The sequence below is a fragment of the Saccopteryx leptura genome, chromosome 11 (assembly GCF_036850995.1).
Source record: "Saccopteryx leptura isolate mSacLep1 chromosome 11, mSacLep1_pri_phased_curated, whole genome shotgun sequence".
Taxonomy (NCBI): Eukaryota; Metazoa; Chordata; class Mammalia; order Chiroptera; family Emballonuridae; genus Saccopteryx; species Saccopteryx leptura.
The window spans coordinates 48,006,170-48,027,203 of NC_089513.1; the positions used below are offsets into that span (position 1 = coordinate 48,006,170).

Here is a 21,034-nt window from a genome sequence, read left to right on the forward strand (position 1 = left end):
ATCATCAGATTTCTCAGCAGAAATTCTGCAAGCCAGAAGAAAGTGGACCCCAATATTTAAAGCACTGAAAGAGAGGAACTTCCAGACAAGAATATTATATCCATCAAAGCTTTCCTTCAAATATAAAAGGGAAATAAAAACATTCACAAATATAGAGAAGATGAGGACATTTATTGCCGGAAAACCCACACTTCAGGAAATATTAAAGGGGGTTATCCAACCAGATACAAAGAACAAAACAAAACAAAATCACAAGTAAAATCTCCAACAAGATCACAATAAAAACAAGAATAATCTGTGACAACAAAAACAAAAAAGGGGAGAAGACAAAAATTAGCAGTAATAAAGGAGGATGGAGTGCAGAAGCACTCATGAAATAATGGACTACAATGAATATGATAAATATTTTTTAAATTTCTTAATGGTAACCATCCCTGAAGATACCACTACTGAAACACGTGGCTTAAAAAAAGAAGAAACAGAGGAAAGAAGTATGAAATACAACCAAACAAAAACAAATGACAATAAAACAAGAGAGAAGAACCAAACAAGAAACACAGCTATTAGAAAGGAAATAATAAAAATTAGAGCAGAAATAAATGAAATAGAGAACAGAATAACTATAGAAAGAATCAATAAAACAAGGAGCTGTTTCTTTGTAAAGATCAACAAAATTGACAAACCCTTGGCAAGACTCAATAAGGGAAAAAGAGAAAGAACTCATATAAACAAAATACAAAATGAAAGAGGAGAAATTATCACAGATATCATAGATATACAAAGGATTATTGTAGAATACTATGAATAAACATATGCCACCAAATTTAATTATCTAGAAGAAATGGACAAATTTCTAGAACAATATAATCTTCCTAGACTGAATCATGAAGAAGTAGAAAACCTAAACAGATCCATAAGCAGGGAGGAAATAGAAACAACTATCAAAAACCTCCCAAAAAATAAAAGTCCAGGGCCAGAGGGCTATATTAGTGAATTCTATCAAACATTCAAAGAATATTTGGTTCCTATCCTACTCAAAGTCTTCCAAAAAATTGAAGAAGAAGCAATACTTCCACACACATTTTATTAGGCCAACATAACCCTCAAACCAAAACCTGGCAAGGACAACACAAAGAAAGAAAACTACAGACCAATATCTCTAATGAATATAGATGCAAAAATCCTAAACAAAATACTATCAAACTGAATACAACAACACATTAAAAAAATAATTCACCATGATCAAGTGGGATTCATTCCAGAATCACAAGGATGGTTCAACATATGTAAAACAATTAACGTAATACACCATATCAACAAAACAAAGAACAAAAACCATATGATCCTATCAATAGATGCAGAAAAGGCATTTGATGAAATACAACATCATTTTATGTTTAAAACACTTAACAAAATGGGTATAGAAGGAGAAATCTCAACATAATAAAGGCCATATATGATAAACCATCAGCTAACATCATATTTAATGGCAAAAACCTGAAAACTTTTCTTCTAAAATCAGGAACAAGACAAGACTACCCACTCTCTCTTCTCCTGTTCAGTGTAGTGCTGGAAGTTCTAGCCAGAGCAATCAGACAAGAGAAAGAAATAAAAGGCATTCATATTGAGAAAGAAGAAGTAAAGGTTTCACTGTTTGCAGGTTAATGATCCTGTATATAGAAAACCCCAGACTCCATATAAAGACTATTAGAAACAATAAACCAATACAGTAAGGTTGCTGGATACAAAATTAATATACAGAAGTCTATTGCTTTCTTATATGCCAACAATGAAACTTCAGTAAATGAACTTAAAAAAATAATCCCTCTTATGATTGCAAAAAAACAAAACAAAACTCAGGAATAAACATAACAAAGAATGTAAAGAACCTATATAATTAAAATTACAAAGCATTGTTAAAGGAAATCGAAAAAGACACAATGAAATGGAAAAATATTCCTTGTCCTTGGAGAGGAAGAATAAATATAGTTAAAATGACCATATTACCCAAAGCAATATACAAATTTAATGCAATTTCCATCAAAATTCCAATATCATTTTTAAAAGAAATGGAACAAAAAATCACCAGGTTTATATGGAACCATAAAAAATCCTGAATAGCCAAAGTAATTCTAAGGAAAAAGAACAAAGCTAGGGGCATTACAATACCTGGTTTCAAATTATATTACAGAGCCATGATAATCAAAACAGCATGGTATTGGCAGAAAAATAGGCAATCAGACCAATGGAACAGAATAGAGAGACCAGAAATAAAACCACATATATATGGTCAGATCATCTTTGATAAAGGAGCCAAAAACACACAATGGAGAAAAGAAAGCCTCTTCAATAAATGGTGCTGGAAAAACTGGAAAGCCACGTGCAAAAGAATGAAACTCAACTACGGTTTGTCTCCTTGTACAAAAATTAATTCAAAATGGATCAAAGACCTAAATATAAAACCTGAAACAATAAAATACATAGAAGAAAGCATAGGTACTAAACTCTTGGACCTTGGCCATAGAGAACATTTTATGAATTTGACTCCAAAGGCAAGGGAAGTAAAGGCAAAGATAAATGAATGGGACTACATCAGACTAAGAAGCTTTTGCACAGCAAAAGAAACTGATAACAAAACAGACAGCCAACTAAATGGGAGATGATATTTTCGAACAACAGCTCAGATAAGGGACTAATATCCAAAATATATAACGAACTCACAAAACTCAACAACAAACAAACAAATAATCCAATAAAAAATGGAAAGAGGACATAAACAGACACTTCTCCCTAGAAGAAATACAAATGGCCGATATATGAAAATATGCTCATCTTCATTAGCTATTAGAGAAATGCAAATCAAAACTATAATGAGATACCACCTCACACGTGTTAGATTAGCTTGTATCAATAAGATAGGTAATAACAAGTGTTGGAAAGGCTGTGGAGAAAAAGGAACCCTCATTCACTGTTGGTGGGAATGTAAAGTAGTACAACCATTATGGAAGAAAGTATGGTGGTTCTTCAAAAAATTAAGAATAGAACTACCATATGACTTAGCAATCCCTCTACTGGGTATATACCCCCAAAACTCAAAATCATTGGTACATAAAAACGCATGCAACCCCATGTTCATTGCAGCATTGTTCACGGTGGGCAAGACATGGAAAGAACCAAAAAGCCCTTCAGTAGAAGGTTGGATGAAGAAAATTTGGTACATATATACTATAGAATACTATTCAGCCATAAGAAATGATGACATAGGATCATTTATGACAATGTGGCTGGACCTTGATAACATACTGAGTGAGATAAGTAAATCAGAAAAAACTAAGAACTGTATGATTCCATACATAGGTGGGACACAAAATTGAGACTTATGGACATAGATAAGAGTGCAGTGGTTACCAGGGGGAGGGGAAGGGAGGAGAGGGAGGAGGTGGTGGGAGGGGAGAGGCTTAAAGAAAACCAAATGAAGGGTGACAGAGGACAATTTTGACTTTGGGTGATGGGTATACAACATAATCAAATGTCAAAATGATCTGGAGATATTTTCTCTAAATCTATGTGCTCTAGTTGACCAATGTCACCCCGTTAAAATTAATCGTCTAAATAAAACTATATAAAAAAGACATAAATATGAGGAAATAAACAGTATTATGAAATTTGCAATGAAAAGAATAGTAGACTGGGACAACTGACTATCCATTTGGAAAAAGAAAAACTTTGTGTAAATTTATGGCCATTCATATTTCTAATTTTGTGAATTGTCTGTTTGTCCTTCACTGACTTGGTATTTAGGTGTGATTGTTTGTTCTTTATGGATTTCTAAGTGTTCTTTATATTTTGAAAATGTGAAAAATTTATTTTTTATTAGCAAGACAACATTTCTCCTAAGCTTTCATGTGTCATTTAACTTTATTTGTGGGTTTTCTTTTTTATTTTTAAAAAATTTTTTATTTATTCATTTTAGAGAGGAGAGGGAGAGACAGAGAGAGAGAGAGAGAGAGAGAGAGAGAGAGAGAGAGAAGGGGGGGAGGAGCTGGAAGCATCAACTCCCATATGTGCCTTGACCAGGCAAGCCCAGGGTTTCGAACCGGCGACCTCAGCATTTCCAGGTCGACACTTTATCCACTGCGCCATCACAGGTCAGGCTATAGGTTTTCTTTTAATGCAGAGAAATTAACAAGTATTTTAGTCAATTTCTTATTTTGGTTTCTTTTCAATCATCACTTTTTAAAAAATTTTTATTTAGAAAATTAACTTTAACTAGGTGACATTGATCAACAAGAGCACATAGTTTTCAGGTAAACGTTTCGATAGCATTTGAACTGTTGATTATGTTGTATACACAACACCCAAAGTCAAATCATTTTCCATCACCATATACTTGTCTCTCTTTCCTCCCTTTCCCTCAATCCCTCCCTCTGGTAACCACTTCAGTTTTATCTATGAGTCTCACTTTTATATCCCATCTATGTGTGAAATCATATAGTTCTTAGCTTTTTGTGATTTATTTATTTTACTCAATATAATGTTCTCAAGGTCCATCCATGTTGTTGTACAATGACAATATATCATTATTTCTTACATGGCTGAGTAGTATTCCATTGTATATATGTACCACATCCTTTTAATCCAATTTTCTATTGAAGGGTACTTTGGTTATTTCCATGTCTTCCACCGTGAATAATGCTGTGATGAACATGGGGGTGCATGTGTCTTTATGTACCAATGTTTTTGAGTTTTTTGGTAGATATCCATTAGAGGGATTGCTGGGTCAAATGGTAGTTCTTAGTTTTTTGAGGAACCACCACACTTTCTTCCATAATGGTTTTACTAGTTTGCATTCCCACCAGCATTGAATGAAGTTTTCTTTTTTTTCCACAGCCTCTCTAATACTTGTTATTATCTGTCTTGTTGATAGCAGGCAATCTAACAGGTGTGAGGTATTATCTCATTGTAGTTTTGATTTGTATAAATCATCAGTCTTAAAATTTCCTTTCCAATCTTAAAATTCTTTATATATTTTTTAGTATTTTTGTGATTTTTTTTGTATTTTTCTGAAGTGAGAAGTGGGAAGGCAGAGTGACAGACTCCTCCAAGCTCCCGACCAGGATCCACCCGGCATGCCCACTAGGGGGCGATGCTCTGCCCCTTTAAGGTGTTGCTCTGTTGCAACCGGAGCCATTATAGTGCCTGAGGAGGAGGCCATGGAGCCACCCTCAGCACCTGGGCCAAGTTTTCTCCAATGGAACCTTTGCTGCGAGAGAGAAAGAGAGAGCTAGAGAGAAAGAACGGGGGAAGGGTGGAGCAGATGGGTGCTTCTCCTGTGTGCCCTGGCCGGGAATTGAACTGGGACTTCCACATGCCGGGCTGATACTCTAACACTGAGCCAACCAGCCAGGGCCATGATTTTCTTTTATATTAAAAAATTTAATTCACTTGAATATTTTTGAAATAGTGATATTTCTTTTTTCTCTAAAATGGATAGTCAGTTGTCCATTGGAAATTACATAATAATGTTTATTTTTTAAATATTTCTATAATTGATATTTATTCCTTTGATTTACTATTTTGTCAGCACTACACTGTTTTAATTGCTGCAATTTTATCAAAGTTTTAATTTTTTATCACATTTTTTAATACCTGGGAGTGCAAACTTATTCATTACTTACCTCTTTTAAAATGTTCTTTAGGGCCTGACCTGTGGTGGCGCAGTGGATAAAGCGTCGAACTGGAAATGCTGAGGTCGCCGGTTCGAAACCCTGGGCTTGCCTGGTCAAGGCACATATGGGAGTTGATGCTTCCAGCTCCTCCCCCCTGTCTCTCTCTCTTCTCTCTCTCCTCTCTAAAATGAATAAAATAAAAAATAAATAAAAAAAATAAATAAAATAAAATGTTCTTTAGGCCCTGGCCGGTTGGCTTAGAGGTAGAGCGACAACCCAGCGTTTGGAAATCCCGGGTTTGATTCCTGGTCAGGGCACATAGGAGAAGCGCCATCGGCTTCTCCACTCTTGCCCCTCTTTTTCCTCTCTGTCTCTCTCTTCCCCTTCCCACAGCCAAGGCTCCATTGGAGCAAAGTTGGCCTGGGGCACTGAAGATGGCTCTATGGCCTTCGCCTGAGGTGCTGAGGATGGCTCTGGTCACAGCGGAGCAAAGCCCCAGAGGGGCCTAGCATCGCTCCCTGGTGGTCATGCCAGGTGGATCCAGGTTGTGTGCATGCTGGAGTCTGTATGTCTGCCTTCCCACTTCTCACTTCAAAAAAAAAAATGTTCTTTAAAATGATACTAACATATAACCTCTTCATTTATTTTAAAATGTCAAGAAAAAGCAAGAAGAATTGTTCATACTACTGCCTTAAAGTAATGTTTTCAAACTCACAGAAAAAAGAGATCCTATTTGTGGTTACTAGAGGTGGAGTAAAAAGAGGGAATTTGATAAAAATGGTCAAAACATACAAATTTCCAGTTATAAGATAAATAAATACTAGGGATATAATGTACAACATGACTATAATTAACATTGCTGCCTGGTATCTATGAAAGTTTTTAAGAGAGTAGATCCTAAAAGTTCTCATTACAAGGGAAGAATGTATTTTTCTTCTTTTTTTGCATATATTTATGAGGTGATGAGTATTAACTAAACTTGTGCTAATTGTTTGACAATATATGTAAGTCAAATTATTATATTGTATACCTTAACTTTATACAGTACTAAGTGTCAATTATATCTCAAAAAACTGGTGAAAAACCCCTCATATTTTATAAAATAATTATGTACTTTTATGAAAGCTGGTGTTTCTTTCCCCTTTAATAATAATGGTGGTTATACAGCAATAACAAGGAGGTCAAATGGTAGGAGAAAGCACAGTAACTTTGGAAATAGCTTTTTAAATCCAGTCCTAGATTTAAAACCTGAGTTTTACATTTGTTTGCTGTGTGTCTTGGGCAAGTTAATTCACCTTTAAGAGTTTCAGTTTATCCATCAGTAAAAATAGTAATAATACTCTTATCTAACTCTCAGAGCAATAAGAGTATTATTAAAGGGCATTGTGTGCTAACACAGAGCATGCCACTGCTATATCAAAGAAGGAGATCAGTAAATGTTAATTTCCTTTCCCTTATACTGGTCTAGAATCTATTGTTTATAAAATATTTTTATATACATCATCACTTTGACTCACAGAAGTCTTGACTCACTGGAAACATATGGCTTCTGTGGTATTGAATTACATGATCATTTAATAAGAGATGATGATGTAATGACTATTAAATGGTGATCTTAGAAAATAATGTGTTTTTAACTTAAATACATCACTGAAACTTCTACATTCTTAAGTATGAAATCACTTTATATAATGACTTGAGATGGCAATATTTTTTACTTTTTCAGCAATTTGAAATATGTAAATATTTGCACTACTAATGCACATATTTTTTAGAATCATATCTATTTATCAAACAAAGCCCATAAGTATGTGATATGCTTGGCTCTGGCCTGTTGGCTCAGTGGTAGAGCGTCGGCTGGTGTGTGGATGTCCTGGGTTAGATTCCTGGTCAGGGCACACAGGAGAAGTGGCCCTGCTTCTCCACCCCTCCCCCTCTCCTTTCTTTGTCTCTACCTCTCTCTTCCCCTCCTATAGCTGTGGTTCCGTTGGAGCAAGTTAGCCCTGGGTGCTGAGGATGGCTCCATGACCTCACTTCAGGCCCTAAAATATCTAGGTTGCCGAGCAATGAAGCAACGGCCTCAGATGGGCAAAGCATTACCCCATAGGGGGCTTGTGGGGTATATCCCAATTGGAGGCACATGTGGGAATCTGTCTCTGCCTCCTCACTTCTTACTTAAGAAAAAAAAAAAGTATATAATATGCTTGTAGTCTAACTTAACCAGTTTCTACTGTATTAATAGCACCTGATTCCTATTACATTAAGCATAATTTTTAATTTGAAAATTAATAAGAAACCATCTAAGTTGAGTCAAGTCACAGGTTAGATAGAGTTCATATTAAATTAGTACTTTGTGTTTATAAAAGCTCTAAAGAAAATAAATATGTAAACCAGTATGAATATACTATGGTCATTAAAACTGCCTGGAGTTATTGGGATTTGAATTTGAATCTCTGCATTACAATGTAGCAGCTGTGTGACTTTAGTAATATGCTTAAACACTTTGAACCTCAATATCTCATCTGTAAAATGGAATATTAACAGTGTCTAGAGAGAGGATAGATTGAGAGTAAAAGAAATAACTCTAGCAGGCATTTAGCAAGTAAGGGTTTAATAACTAGTTATTATTGCTGCTGTTGTTGCTGTTATTAATTGAGGAGTAGCAAATCATGCAGCCCCATTGGAAGGAAGAATTTAAGAAAATTTAAATAATAATTAAATAAACAATAATTGAAGTTTTCAAATAGTAAACTCATGGCAAACATAATTGTATTCCAAGCAGATGGTAGGTTTAAAAATCATGCCTGTATATTTGTAGTTATTATTATTACCAAAAAGTGCTAGTAATAAGGATAATAAAATACAAGGCTCCAAAATTATTACAAATAGACCTATATTCAGAGACAATAAGGCTGAGTTTGAACCCAGAGGACAGAGGTTTGGAATGCTATGTAGAGCAATATCCTTTTTTGACATATATTAGAACCTTGTTTTATTGTGTACACAGATCTTTCTTAGAACATTTTCAGCAGCTGTCACAAAAACTCATTTAGGATATTGAGTTTCCTGGATCCTCTCCAATCTGTTCTTCCTGCATTTAAGGCTTATAGGAGCAGAGAGTTTATCAATAGAATGAATTAGAAAAAGACTTGCTTTCTCTTGGCTTTTAAGAGGACATGTTTTGGAAATCTCAGGAGAATTTGATAGATGCTGCAGGATGAAGTCTGGGGTGTATACTTTTTGGTACCACAAATTTTTCAGAGAACACAACCATCAAAGAGCCATATTTGTAAGATAGTTGAAATCATTGAAAACTGCAGCAAAGGTTAGGTCCTAGTTTTTGCTTTTTGATTGTCTACTTTGTCTTAAAACAACTGGCAAAATCTCTTGACCCTGTGATTGTGTGCTTGAATTAGAGAGATATGCTTTTGCTTATGTGGTTTGGAAAGGCTTCCTTTGCTGGTTGTTTTTAGTGTGTGAAGCACTAAATTCTGAAGGTCAGAGAAGTAAGTCATGACACATTATGGGTAAGCTCATCAGTTCCTTACTTCATAGTGAGTTCAGAAGGGCGTGATGCAGGCAGTGCAGTAAGTGATGGTCATGATGTTCTGAGGCAGAACATTTGGGTTTCCCTACAGGTGTAATTGATATGAAGTGAGTGGTTAGTCATTGCATTTTCTGGAAGAGTCAGAAGAGAAAAAGTTTAGAGGAAATTGAAAACTGTTGAAATTTACTTTTATCACTCATAATGAGAGAATGATGTTTTGCATCAAGCTTGAAAAAGTTTAGTATAACCTGATTTTTATGCTATGTACTAACTAGGAATTAATAAAAGAATATAAGACTTTACCAATCTGATTTAGTATTTATACTAGGAATGTATGAATATGTTGTGTGCGTAGTCATATAGGATGTTCTTTCATATGGGGGGAGGGGGGAGGGTGGGCATTGGGGAGAGCTGCTGCATAGCCAAAGAAAGGGGAAAAATAACCTGGACATATGGAAACTGTGTAGAATGGGGAGCTAGACCAGAAGAAAAGAAGTAGACATCTCCTTACCCTAGAACTGATTCTTGTCTGTTCCAAGTGTTTGCCAATATTCTGAAGCCATCTGCAATTTCAAACACTCAGTGAGTAGGCCTGACATATTCTTCTGTTTAAACACAAAAATCCACTTTTTTTCCCCAAGTGCTAAAAGCGTACTTTAAATCAAATGTTGTTTAAAAGACTTGAAACTTCAAGAAAGATGGATGTGTCAGGGACCAGGAAAACAACAAAAACAATGCTAGACTTTTAGCTAGCATTCACCGTTTTAGACCAAATGTTATGTTTTCATACCTTCAGGACAAACTGGATATAAAAAGAGTTGATACATTAGGGGCTTGGAATTCAGGGTTTTTATTATTTTCAACAGATATTTCCCAACAGCTTCTTTTGGGTTGGTCACTCCTTAGCTGAAACTGATGCTTTCCTTCAGGTTCCTTTGTGTTATAGAGGACATGGGTGAAACATTCCACTTTTAAGATTTCTGTGGTTTATATAACATTTTTTTTTTTTTTTGTATTTTTCTGAAGCTGGAAACGGGGAGAGACAGTCAGACAGACTCCCGCATGCGCCCGACCGGGATCCACCCGGCACGCCCACCAGGGGCGATGCTCTGCCCACCAGGGGGCGTCGCTCTGCCGCGACCAGAGCCACTCTAGCGCCTGGGGCAGAGGCCAAGGAGCCATCCCCAGCGCCCGGGCCATCTTTGCTCCAATGGAGCCTTGGCTGCGGGAGGGGAGAGAGAGACAGAGAGGAAGGAGGAAGGAGGGGGGGTGGAGAAGCAAATGGGCGCTTCTCCTGTGTGCCCTGGCCGGGAATCGAACCCAGGTCCCCCGCACGCCAGGCTGACGCTCTACCTCTGAGCCAACCGGCCAGGGCCTATATAACATTTTTAACTGACCATCATTCATATGCTATTCTCAGCTTTCATTGCCTGGAGAGAAACTTTGCTGGTTATCTTTGGCAAACACTGGGAGAAGGGGTGGAGTTGTTGGACAGTTCCTTTGCATTACCTATAAACTGGAAGTTCTAACTCTTTGGTCGGTCCCTTCTTCACCTCCTCCCTCTTTTTCCCGGGTCAGCTTCAATCACACAGCGTAGATCTAAAGGGTTCTTCTCTCCAGCTCTTAACCTCAGCCACCATGGGAGAATGCAAAATTCCCTTTGGGAAAGAAGCCATGTAAGAACAGGATAAAATTGGAAGGCTCTTCCCCCTTGTTCTGCTCCTCCCAATGATCTTCTCACTCTCTCCTCCCTTCTCCCTTCTTCACCCACACAGGGAGCCCTAGTTGAGGTCCTCCTATCCTCCATCCAGGCCCTAGCCCTCACTGTAAGCTAGATTGGCGCCTGCATTTGTAATGAACAAGTCGGTACCGCCCTGCTCGCCCCCCCCCCGCCCCCCACCCCTATTCAGTGCGTACCAAGGTGCTTCCAGGCCTCTGCAGCCGTTTGTTTGAATAGTTCTCCTGACGTGCCCTCCACCCCATCGCTCCCGGATGCAAGGGTCCCCTGAAAACAAGGTTAACATTCAAGTTAGAATGCTCCCTGAAGTTTAGAGAGGTAAATTCCCACCGTCGGAATTTGGACGGGGTGGGGGGGGGCGGTTGTGATTCGGAATTTGGTGTGTGTGTGGGGGGGCACTTACGAGTAGTTTTGGTCATTGAAACTTCAATTGCCCGGTATTCCCCTCCACTGAATAGAATGGACGTGCGCTCCGCCCGAAGATTTCTGAGAGGCAGGGGTGCAGTCTCAGATTCCCGCAGTTCTTCTACCTCCTAGTCTCCTTTTCAATTCTAGTTCCCTCCTTCAGCCTTCCTAGCTTCCCCCGGCCCCGGGGACCAGGGCCAGAACTTTCCAGAATAGGTAAACTATCTTGTCCCTTAAGACCAAATTCTCCTAATCTCAGAGACGATCAAAGAATGGAATGAAAGGTCTGCAGAATGATCGTCTCCGGGGTTTGAGTCCCCCAAACAGCTGTGTGTCGAGGCTGGAGGATCTTTACATTGTGCTGAGCAATGAGTGGATCTCCAAAGCTAGATTATCTGGAGTGCAGTGACCAAAACTCTCAAAATAAATTCTGTACTTAATTCTGTACTTCACCAAATGGGTTCAGTCCTCGAGGCCAGTAATTTTGAAATGCGGACTTCCGCATTGAGTGCTTTCGCTGAGGAGAGAGGAAGTGGCACAGCTTTTACGAGCCAGAGGTGCAGTTCAGAGTCTCGGGGGGCCTGTGGAGTCAGCAGTTCCACCACCTTCTCCAATAAGTTAATGGTATTTGTGGTTTTCCCCCTTCAGTAGGCCATGAAGTCAACAAACTCCCCACATGGTGGCTCCCTTTACTAAAGTTGAACTGTGAATTCGTACAAAGAGTCTTGGAAATTTTCAAGGATGTCTATAGATTGAACTTATTTCAGAATTCGTGTGGGAGGAAAGAGTAAGGATTTTAATCGAGTTCATCTTTGACGTGAAACAAGTCATAGACAGCAAAGCCAAGAGTCCGTAATAGTTTTGGGCGCTGCAATAAGAAAGATATCTCTGCTTGATTATCGGGTGGTGTTCACCTCCCGCGCAAGCTTATTCTAGAGGCAGAGCCGAATACGGAACAATGCATGTAAACACTCCAACATGAATGAGCAAACATATGCAGTAGAGCCAAAGAGATTCTTCCCATGTAGATGCGGTTTACAGCAGGCTAGCGATCTGGGGCATCCCCAGGAATAAACTAAGAGGAGGGTAGGCAGTTTCTGGCCAAAAATGGCAAAGAATATGCAAAACTTAGTGTTCTTGGAGGAAGGCTTAAATCTCAAGTAAGAGAGAGGGAAAGGCATTGAAACGAGAAAAGCATCATAATTTTGCCTTAGGAAAACATGTAGAACTAATATAGCTTATTTCAATGTTAGATCCAAATCAGTAACAGGAAACACTACCACTCCAAATAATCAACATGCACACAGTAATGGTTATTGATGGCTCTATTCCCTTTGTGAAAGAAATAAACCCGAGTTCTTTTACTGGAGAAGAAATTTACAAATCTTAAATTACTCAGGGACTTGGAAGCCTCCCTGTGGCCTCATAAAGGATGTGGTCTTCCCTTATTGCTTTCTCTTCCCACGTCATTTTCAGTTAAAAAAATTTTTTTTACTGTTCCCAACAGAGGGCTTCCTGTTAGGAACCCTCAGCAAGTGAACTTGTACTGGGAATCCTTGTCCTTTCCCAGTCTGTAGGTATTTTTCTGAGCAAACTGAAGTTGTAAGTAAAGGGGGAAAACATTTCTCACTCCAAAATTCTTAAAATTTGATTTTTTTTTTTTTGTGGAAAGCACAATATCACAGTTTCAATTCTTCACACCAGTAAGAGCCTCAGAAAGTGTGCAAGTGTCTAAATAGGTCATCTAGAAGTCCAAAGGCCAGGACTAACAGGAGACGGAGAATGTTCTTTGCTGAAATCTAGAAGGGTTGGACCATTTTCAGCTTTAAGGGCGTTTATGGACACTGCAAGGGGGAGCATATCTAAACAGTGGGGGTACATGGGCAAAGAATTGCCACATTAATGGCACCACTGACGAATCCTCAGATTTAGAGGCTGTGGTAAAAACAAACAAACAAAAACAAACAAACAAACAAAAAAAAAAAACAACAAAAAAAAACTGAATGAGAGGTAATTTTCAATGTTTAGAGTATCTGCGACCAAACACGTTCAGTACCCAAAGCTGTGCTCTGGATGTAGCTTTAACTCATCAATCTACTCATAGCCAGACTATAAACGATGCCCAGACTCATTAGCCATTTACTGAAAATCCTGCAAGACTTCCCTTTAAAAACAAAACGACTTCCACACTTAATCGTCTATCTGAAAGAACATACGCAAGAAATTAGGAAATCTAAATTAAATTTATTAATAGGAGAGCTCGACGGTGCTTAATTCCAGGGACTAGAGCTCTGATGGCTGGGGCTTGATGAAAAGTAGAGAGAAATAAGTAGGGATATCATTAAAAACATGACTCTTTATCAGCTTAAAATCCTGTGAATTCTTTACCCATCTTGAGATATGGGCAAAATGGAAAACTACCAAAAATAATTGAACTTCTTAAAAATTGGATTGTATGAGTGAAAGGTGCTTATGAGAAGTGAATGACTCCGGAACTTATCATCCAAGAGGACAGCACAGAATAGTTAGTTAATATGTTCCTTGAGGAATTAGGATGCTGACGTCTTTTTCTGATACCCGATCATTGCGTGACTGAAAAAAAAAAAAAAAAAAAAAAAAAAAAGGAAGTCATTTCGTGAGCGCAACAGTGCAACAAAATAGTCCGTACTTAAAGGCCACAGGCAGACAGATGTTGACAAAGAAGTCTCTTCTAAAACCATGTTCAGATAAATTTCTGCCCACTGCATATATAAATCAGAGCAGAGGGCCGGTCACTTCTGTAACCACCGGCAGTAGCAGAAGAAGCCGCAGCTTCAGACGCAGCTAGAAGGACCTCGGAGCACAGAAGGCACTGCTGACTCGCGCAGCTGCCGGACCAGACCAGGCGGCTTCCTCAGAAACCGGCTTCGCCTTGGACCTCTCTCTCTTTCCTTCCTCTCCTTCTTCGGCTTTTCTTTCTTATCCTTAATCACTTATTTCTTTCTCCCGGTGGACTCAGGCCACTTTGTCCTTCATCCCCACTTTAGCTTGTCGCCTCTTCGTTCTTCTTTCTCTATCTCTTTCCTCGCCCCGTTCTCCCCGGTGTGTTCACGCTCCCTTCTAGTTCTGTGCTCTACAAAGTTTTAAACAGAATACTGGGGAACAGCAAACAAGTCCTCCAGCTCCTCCTGCTGCTCCTGTTTGCTCCCGCGGCTTCTCCTCAGGCACCAACATCAGACGGTGATGCCTCTTGGCTGGTGACTCCAGCGCAGAAACTTGGCGGAACCCTTGGCTCAGCGTCCTACTTGGCAGCAAACCCTCTCCTAGACGCGGTAAGAGTTGAATGGTAAGGGAAGTGGTGGTGGGGGGGCAGTCTCACCAAACCGTACGGCTCACCTGACTGCTGCTTCTTTTGTTGGCAATAGTTCGCTTTCCTTCGCACCGGGTCTAGCGAGTTAGGAATATATTTTAGTAACTACGTATAGCGAAAAGGAAGTGGCAGGTCGAGCTCGGGCTTTCACTCAGGGCTTTTCAGCACTGGGAAGTCTTGCGCTCTCTCCCTACCCCTAGCTCCGGGAGTATTTGGGGTTGGAGGGTGGGAGACCAGGGGCATTCTGACAGTTGTATGCCTTTTTTTTTCCCCCCCGTCCTGCACAGAATGACCATGTGTAGCGGAGCGAGGCTGACCCTTCTGGTCTACGGGATCATCATGCACAGCAGCGTGTACTGCTCACCTGACACCACCGGACTCCCGTTCCGTGGAATCAGGTAGGTGCTGGCTGCGCGGATGAATGGAGCTGGGCTTGCTCTGCCCCGGACACCTCCTCGTGGTCGCCCTCCGCAGTTCCTCAGCCCCAGCTACGGCTCTCTCCCCACGCGCTCCAGAGCGCAGCTGCAGCCGCCAGCCTAGGGCGAGCGGCGGGGTCCCTGGCTGCCGCTCAGCCTCGGGGCCGGGCACACTGTTCTCCGGCTCGGCGCCCCTCCCCCAGCCCGAGGCAGCCCAGGGGCCCGGGTGGAACTAGCTCGCTGCCTCGGGCTGTAGAAACCTATCCACCTCCAGCCCCGCCCGCGGAAGGGGGGGCAGGGCATGGCCTGGAGCTTGACACCTTTTTCCTGTTCTCAGCTGGAGTTCGGAGGACCTCGGCTCGGGTCGCGGAGCCAGGTGGGAGGGTGGAGCGTGAAGCTCCCAGGACTTTGCTTTGTTATAGCTTGTTCCCCATGATCACGGAGGGGGTCTCTTTCATTTCAATTCAAATTCTTTCCCCTGGAAGATCACTCTCAAGTGATACGTTTTTACGACTGCATTTTGAGTCTCAGGCTGTCTTGAGGAGGGGGGAGTGTTGGTCGGGTAGGTTGAGGAAAAGCGATTTGAGAGAAGGAAGAACAAAAATGAATCTGAAAAGGAGGGGGAGAAACAAGTGCCACGAATGCAAGGAAAGAGGAAAAGGAAGCTAGCAAGCAGGTAGGATCTGGACAGCCCTGCCCGCCCCGGGCTTTTTTTTTTTTTTCTTCCGAATCCTGGTTTCTAATCAGCCTAGTACCCCCTGGGTCAGCGGGAAAGTGAAAGCCCCCTTTGCAGCGCTGCGTTCGCGCCCCGCGGGGCACCAGGCTCCTGGCAGCGAAGAGCACTGAGTTCTGCCCGCAAAGCTGCTTCTCCGAGCCGCGCCCCAAAAACGCGCCTCTAGGGCCGCCGACCATTGATTTGGCGCGAGAGGTGGGTTCTGGCTTCAGTATTAGGACGCCAGCATTTGGGTAAAGGGAGGATGGAGGTGGCCAGCAAGACCCGGGCGGTCCGGCCAGAAGGTCAGGGCAGAGATGCGTGGCCTGGGGAAGGCTGGGTGCGAGGCGGGCGGAGAAAAGCGCTTGCCTGGTCCGTCCCTACCTCTCCAGGAATGAAGGAAAGACGAGCGGAGTCACTAAGTGTGACTCCAACCTCTCCTAGAGCGCGCGCCTTGCCCCAGCCGCTTGGCCGCTTTCCCAGTCTCTCCAGCGGCCCAAAGCGAGGAGTTTTTGTCTTTTAACCCACCTCTCCCCGTTCTGTATCTAGGCTAGAAGCGGTTGGCAAAGGCGACTGCGAGGCCACCGTGCTCTTGACGCTCTCGGTCTCCTATTGACCACTTATTGATCCTCAAGGTTGAGTTGCGGTCCCGTCGCCCCGCCATCGCTCGCAGTTAGAGAGAACTATTTATTTAGTGGACTTAAAAGCCCTATTTAATCCCCCAGCTATTTTAAAAGGCCCTTTCTCTCCGGGCAAGAGACAACAGAGGGCACGCACGCCACGGAATGAGCCGCCGCCGCCGCCAAACCGACTAAGTTTAGAGGCATCTATTATTCGTGTTCCTGCCAGATTCTTTCCGGCCCAAAATAGAAGCCGGAGGTTTTCCGTGACCTACATCTGCGCAGGGAAGGGCTCCCTGGGGCTCAGAGGCTGGGTGGGGGTGGTTGCCGGAGTCGGCTGCTACAGACCCCATCCATCCAACCTTTCTGTTCCGCTCCGGGTCTCCCCCATCGGGTCTTTGTGTTGGCCGTAGCCCTGTAGTCTCCTAGGGCCAGTGTAGTCCCCGCCCGTTGCTTTTTGTGGGGGGAGGTTCAGGCTCCAGGCCAACAACCGGGCTGTTCTTTTCGGGGACGAGGTGAGCGCGGTCGGTCGGCGGAGACACCTTGGCTTCTCAGTGCCCATGGAGGCCGCAGCCCTGCTGGGCTAACCCTCACCCGCGAAAGGAGGATTGGGAGAGCCCCTCGTGGGGTGGTGGGAACTTCTGGATGTAGTTTTCTCTTTATTGCCTCTGCCCTGACCCCCTGTCCTGGAAGAGGCAGTTCTCCGTGGGAGAACTTGAGGAGGGAGAAAAATCAGCGCAAGCCCACTTCTCTGCGGTCCTCGCAGCACCGAGGAGGCGCTTGTACTGACCACTCCTTCTGCCCCCGGCTACCCCTGCAGGTCGGAGGACGCGGCGTACGAGGAGACGTACGACGAGTACGGAAACCAGCTGCAGAACTTCTACGACTTGGAGCCGCGGGGCGTGGACAGCCCCGCCTCCGCGCAGCGCGGAGCCAACGCGCTCAGCCAACCCGGGGAGATGAGGTACTAACCGTGCGGCCTCCGAGCGCCCCGGGACCGAGGTAGTGGGAGGGACAGTAGACTGGCCCACCCCGGAGGTCCTTTTTCATAAAAGCCCTCCAGGTTGTCTTCTCTTCCAACGACAGCGACAGAAAGTTTGTAGCGGGCTGGCCTGTGTGGACGGAAAGGCCGCGTGGTGACCGAACGGTTTGTGGTCAAAGGGTGGCAGTGAATGCGCGCCCGGCCGATGCAGAGCTCAGACTGCACACCTGCCACCCAGGAGGGCAGGTGGAACTTCCGTTCCTGGTAGCCACTCACGGGAACATCCCAAGAGAGTTATTCAGGAGTTCTGGGCCTCTCGGGGATATTCCCGTCAGCATCCCGGGGCGTCAAGGGGCGAGCGTTCCCAGCGGGGAGTCTGGGAAGCCGCTGAGGGAAGGAGGCAGTGACCCTGGGCGCGCACTTTCTCTCCCCGCTAGAGATATCTCCCACGTGATCCTTAAGAAGGCCTACCGCAAAGTGTTGGACCAGCTGTCCGGCGAGAAATTACTGCAGAAGCTCGTGGCCAAGGGTGTGGGGTAAGAGTTTGCTAAAGAGTTAACAAGCGCGTGATGGCGCGCGTGCGCTGGGGTGGGTGTCCATGCTGAGCGCGCGAGGTGGGCGGTGCGGCTCCTACCGTCTGCGTGCACTTGGGGCCGAGCGCGAGTCTGCCCCTCCCGGTCCGACCCGTAAAGATTCCGAAGTGTCCCCTGATGTTTGGGGAGAGAGGTAGGGGTCCAGGAGGGAAAAGGAGAGGGCAGGAAACCTGGAGAGTTTTATCTGTTTTGAATAATAACTAATAAAAATCAACACCCTCTTGTTATTCAAAACCTTCAAGCTTTGCGGGACAATTTGCTGTAATAGTCTCTAAATTTGATTAAAAAACCCACATTTTTTATTGTAAATTGGAATTGAAACCAACAAACCCTCAAATTTGGACAGTTAAGGAAATAGTTTTTACTCGTGCCAGACATACCCAGAGCACGGGGCTGGCGTGGAGCATCTCTCAGCAGAAGGCAGCACTTTAATAAAACCCATGGGGAAACGGATTACATTTTTAGTAATGAATAATTCATGCAATGAACAATATTACCTACAGTTTGTCGACCTGTATTATTATCACGTTTTTCAATTTAGCGTGCAGAAGGAGAGTGCTTATGTAGAAATTGCGGATTGATGTCAACTCCACGGCAGTAGCTAATGTGGCATTTAGGGCTCTTTCGTTATTTTCTGTTAGGACAATTCAGCGCAAACATACAGATGGGATGGTCGTGTCTCCAGGACAGAGGTTAGGCTAAAATGCGTGTATTTGGCGGGGACCTCACACCGAGCCCCTTCCCGTCAGGACCTGGTGCCTGCCAGTAAACCCTCGGTGGGGAGAGAGGAAGGAGAGGTTTCTCTTCCAGCTCCCCTCTAACTGGCAGAGGAAGGAGGGCAGTGAGAGAGAAAGCCGGTGCCCTTTGCGTAGGCTCCCGCGTGGGCTGGGGCCCGTCTGCTTTCTGCATCTATTGAACCTGGGTCTCCCGCCCTGCCACCCTCTTCCCTACCCCTATTTTTGCAGTGGGATTCGAGGTGGCTACACGAAGGACAACTGGGATCCGCTTTCCAAGCGCCATTCGGACGGAATCTTCACGGACAGCTACAGCCGCTACCGGAAACAAATGGCTGTGAAGAAATACTTGGCGGCAGTTCTAGGAAAAAGGTATAAACAAAGGGTTAAAAACAAAGGACGCCGAATAGCGTATTTGTAGCGATGAGTTACCAGCTACTACTCTGTGTATACAACCCTGACACAATGAAAAGTCATTTTCCCAGCAAATGGAACAGTCATCGCTCATGTGTTCTATCCAAACGTATTTATGTATAAAGTAAAGCCATTAAATGAATATTTTGATAATAATATTGTTTTTCTTTTTACAAAGCACTAGAGAATGCACAGATATACTTTGTGGACCAATTATTGATATATATATTTAAGAATATATATAATAGAGAGCAGTTTATACAAAATGTGCACAAGGATTGAAAATTCACCTGAGCTGTTTATGTATTTATATAAAATAGAAAAATAGACAATCATTGTTTTGAATATTACTCCTATTTTTGTAAACTGGAATTAAAAGGATAGTATTTTTATCCACTACAGGCCTAAATATATTAATACTGACCATTTGCTACTGTATATAAACAATAATGCCCTGCTCCAGGGAGATTTTGAGGTAATAATTTGGGAGAATTACTGTAGGACATTCGTTTCCAGTGAGTCTCTGGGCAGGCTGCTTCAATCCCAGCCCAACTCAGCGAGGCACGGACCCCCCTCGCTGGGTGACAATTCTAACACTTCTGCTTTTTTTTGGATTCTACCTTTATGTGTATTTGTCTCTTTTTAGACTCTCAGCCCAGAAGGAGATTCTCCCGATTAAATAACAGCTCTATCTAAATTGTACTTCTCCCCAGAATTCACACCACTCCCTGGGGCAAGAGTTGGGAGATTGTACAGAGAAGGGAGACTTAGGTAGAAAGCTCCCTTTTCTGTACTTCCAGGAAACCCAATATCCCAAGGTTAGGACAATTGGAACAAAGTGAAAGAAATGCAGGTATACTGGAAGAGGCAGAGCAAAAACGCAGTAGGAGGAGGACCCTGGAAAGGGACTGTTTTGGGGCTGCCCCAGCTCTGGGATGCTAGGGGTAAGCTGAGTCCTCATCTTAGGCCCCCAGCCTGACTGTCTGGGTGCTGGGTGTTGGAAATGGATGCAAAGTACGATGTGTTTTTCTCCAGTGCTGTCCACGCTTCTCATCTTGTGAAATGGCCAGGATCCTCCCCTTGAGCCCTGCTCTGTAGGAGCTATCCTTTTCTTTTGTGGCTTTTCTGAAGACTCCTTCCAACCCTCTTGCACTGTTTAAGTACTGTTTACCATTTTTCATTCACTTCTCTTGAACTTGTGAATGTGTCTTACTTTTTTGGTGTTTGATGCAAGCACTTACTGTAAAGTTTAGGAAACCCTATGTAGTTATTACTAAGTAATTATGCACTAAATATGAATATTTTGTTTCTTGTTTATTGAGTTTGTAGGTAAAATGTATTTTTTTACCTTATGGCTTATTGCTTAGTAAACTTTGTTTCATAAAACCAATCTTTGTCATATTAGAATGTGTAGTGTTCATATGTTGTTCAGTTTTATTAACTGATAAATCATTTAAACCTCGTCTTCTTATGTATGTGTACTATCTTATATTTGTGGTCAAAAGTAAGGTAAGCAAGCTCCAACAGACCCTGAGAACTTCCCTTTGTATCCTTTCTTGGCTACAGAAAGCATGTCTGTCTGTTTCCTATCAATTTCTTGAACATACTGAGTTATCTCTATAAAGAAAAGAATCTTCACCCAACAACCAGATCAAGCAGCAACACGCAAACCAGCCAAACTCTCAAATTTCAGACACAAATGCTTTTGAAAAAACAAAACAAAAAAAGAAGACAAACAAGAAAAGATTAAATGTTAGCTTGTAAAAGTTTAAAGGACCTTTCCTTTTCTTTACGGATTTGATCAGTATGAAGTCATAAATCAAAGAAAACAGAATTGAATTTGCATTTCCAGGCG

The 21,034-nt window shown here is 42.5% G+C and overlaps 1 protein-coding gene across 3 annotated transcripts; it reads left to right on the forward strand.

The window, feature by feature from the left end:
* Positions 1-14,086: 14,086 nt before the first annotated feature.
* ADCYAP1 (adenylate cyclase activating polypeptide 1) lies at positions 14,087-20,879 on the forward strand. Of its 3 annotated transcripts, XM_066353238.1 has the most exons (5): positions 14,087-14,670; positions 14,996-15,106; positions 17,277-17,420; positions 17,876-17,974; positions 18,997-20,879. In XM_066353238.1, exons 2-5 carry the CDS (start codon positions 14,997-14,999, stop codon positions 19,184-19,186), a joined length of 543 nt encoding a protein of 180 aa, XP_066209335.1. In that variant the 5' UTR covers positions 14,087-14,670; position 14,996; the 3' UTR covers positions 19,187-20,879. The 3 variants fall into 3 exon arrangements, with proteins under 3 accessions (XP_066209335.1, XP_066209334.1, XP_066209336.1); XM_066353237.1 differs by lacking the exon at positions 14,087-14,670 and having other exon boundaries at positions 14,868-15,106; XM_066353239.1 differs by lacking the exons at positions 14,087-14,670; positions 14,996-15,106 and adding an exon at positions 15,676-15,800.
* Positions 20,880-21,034: the final 155 nt, after the last annotated feature.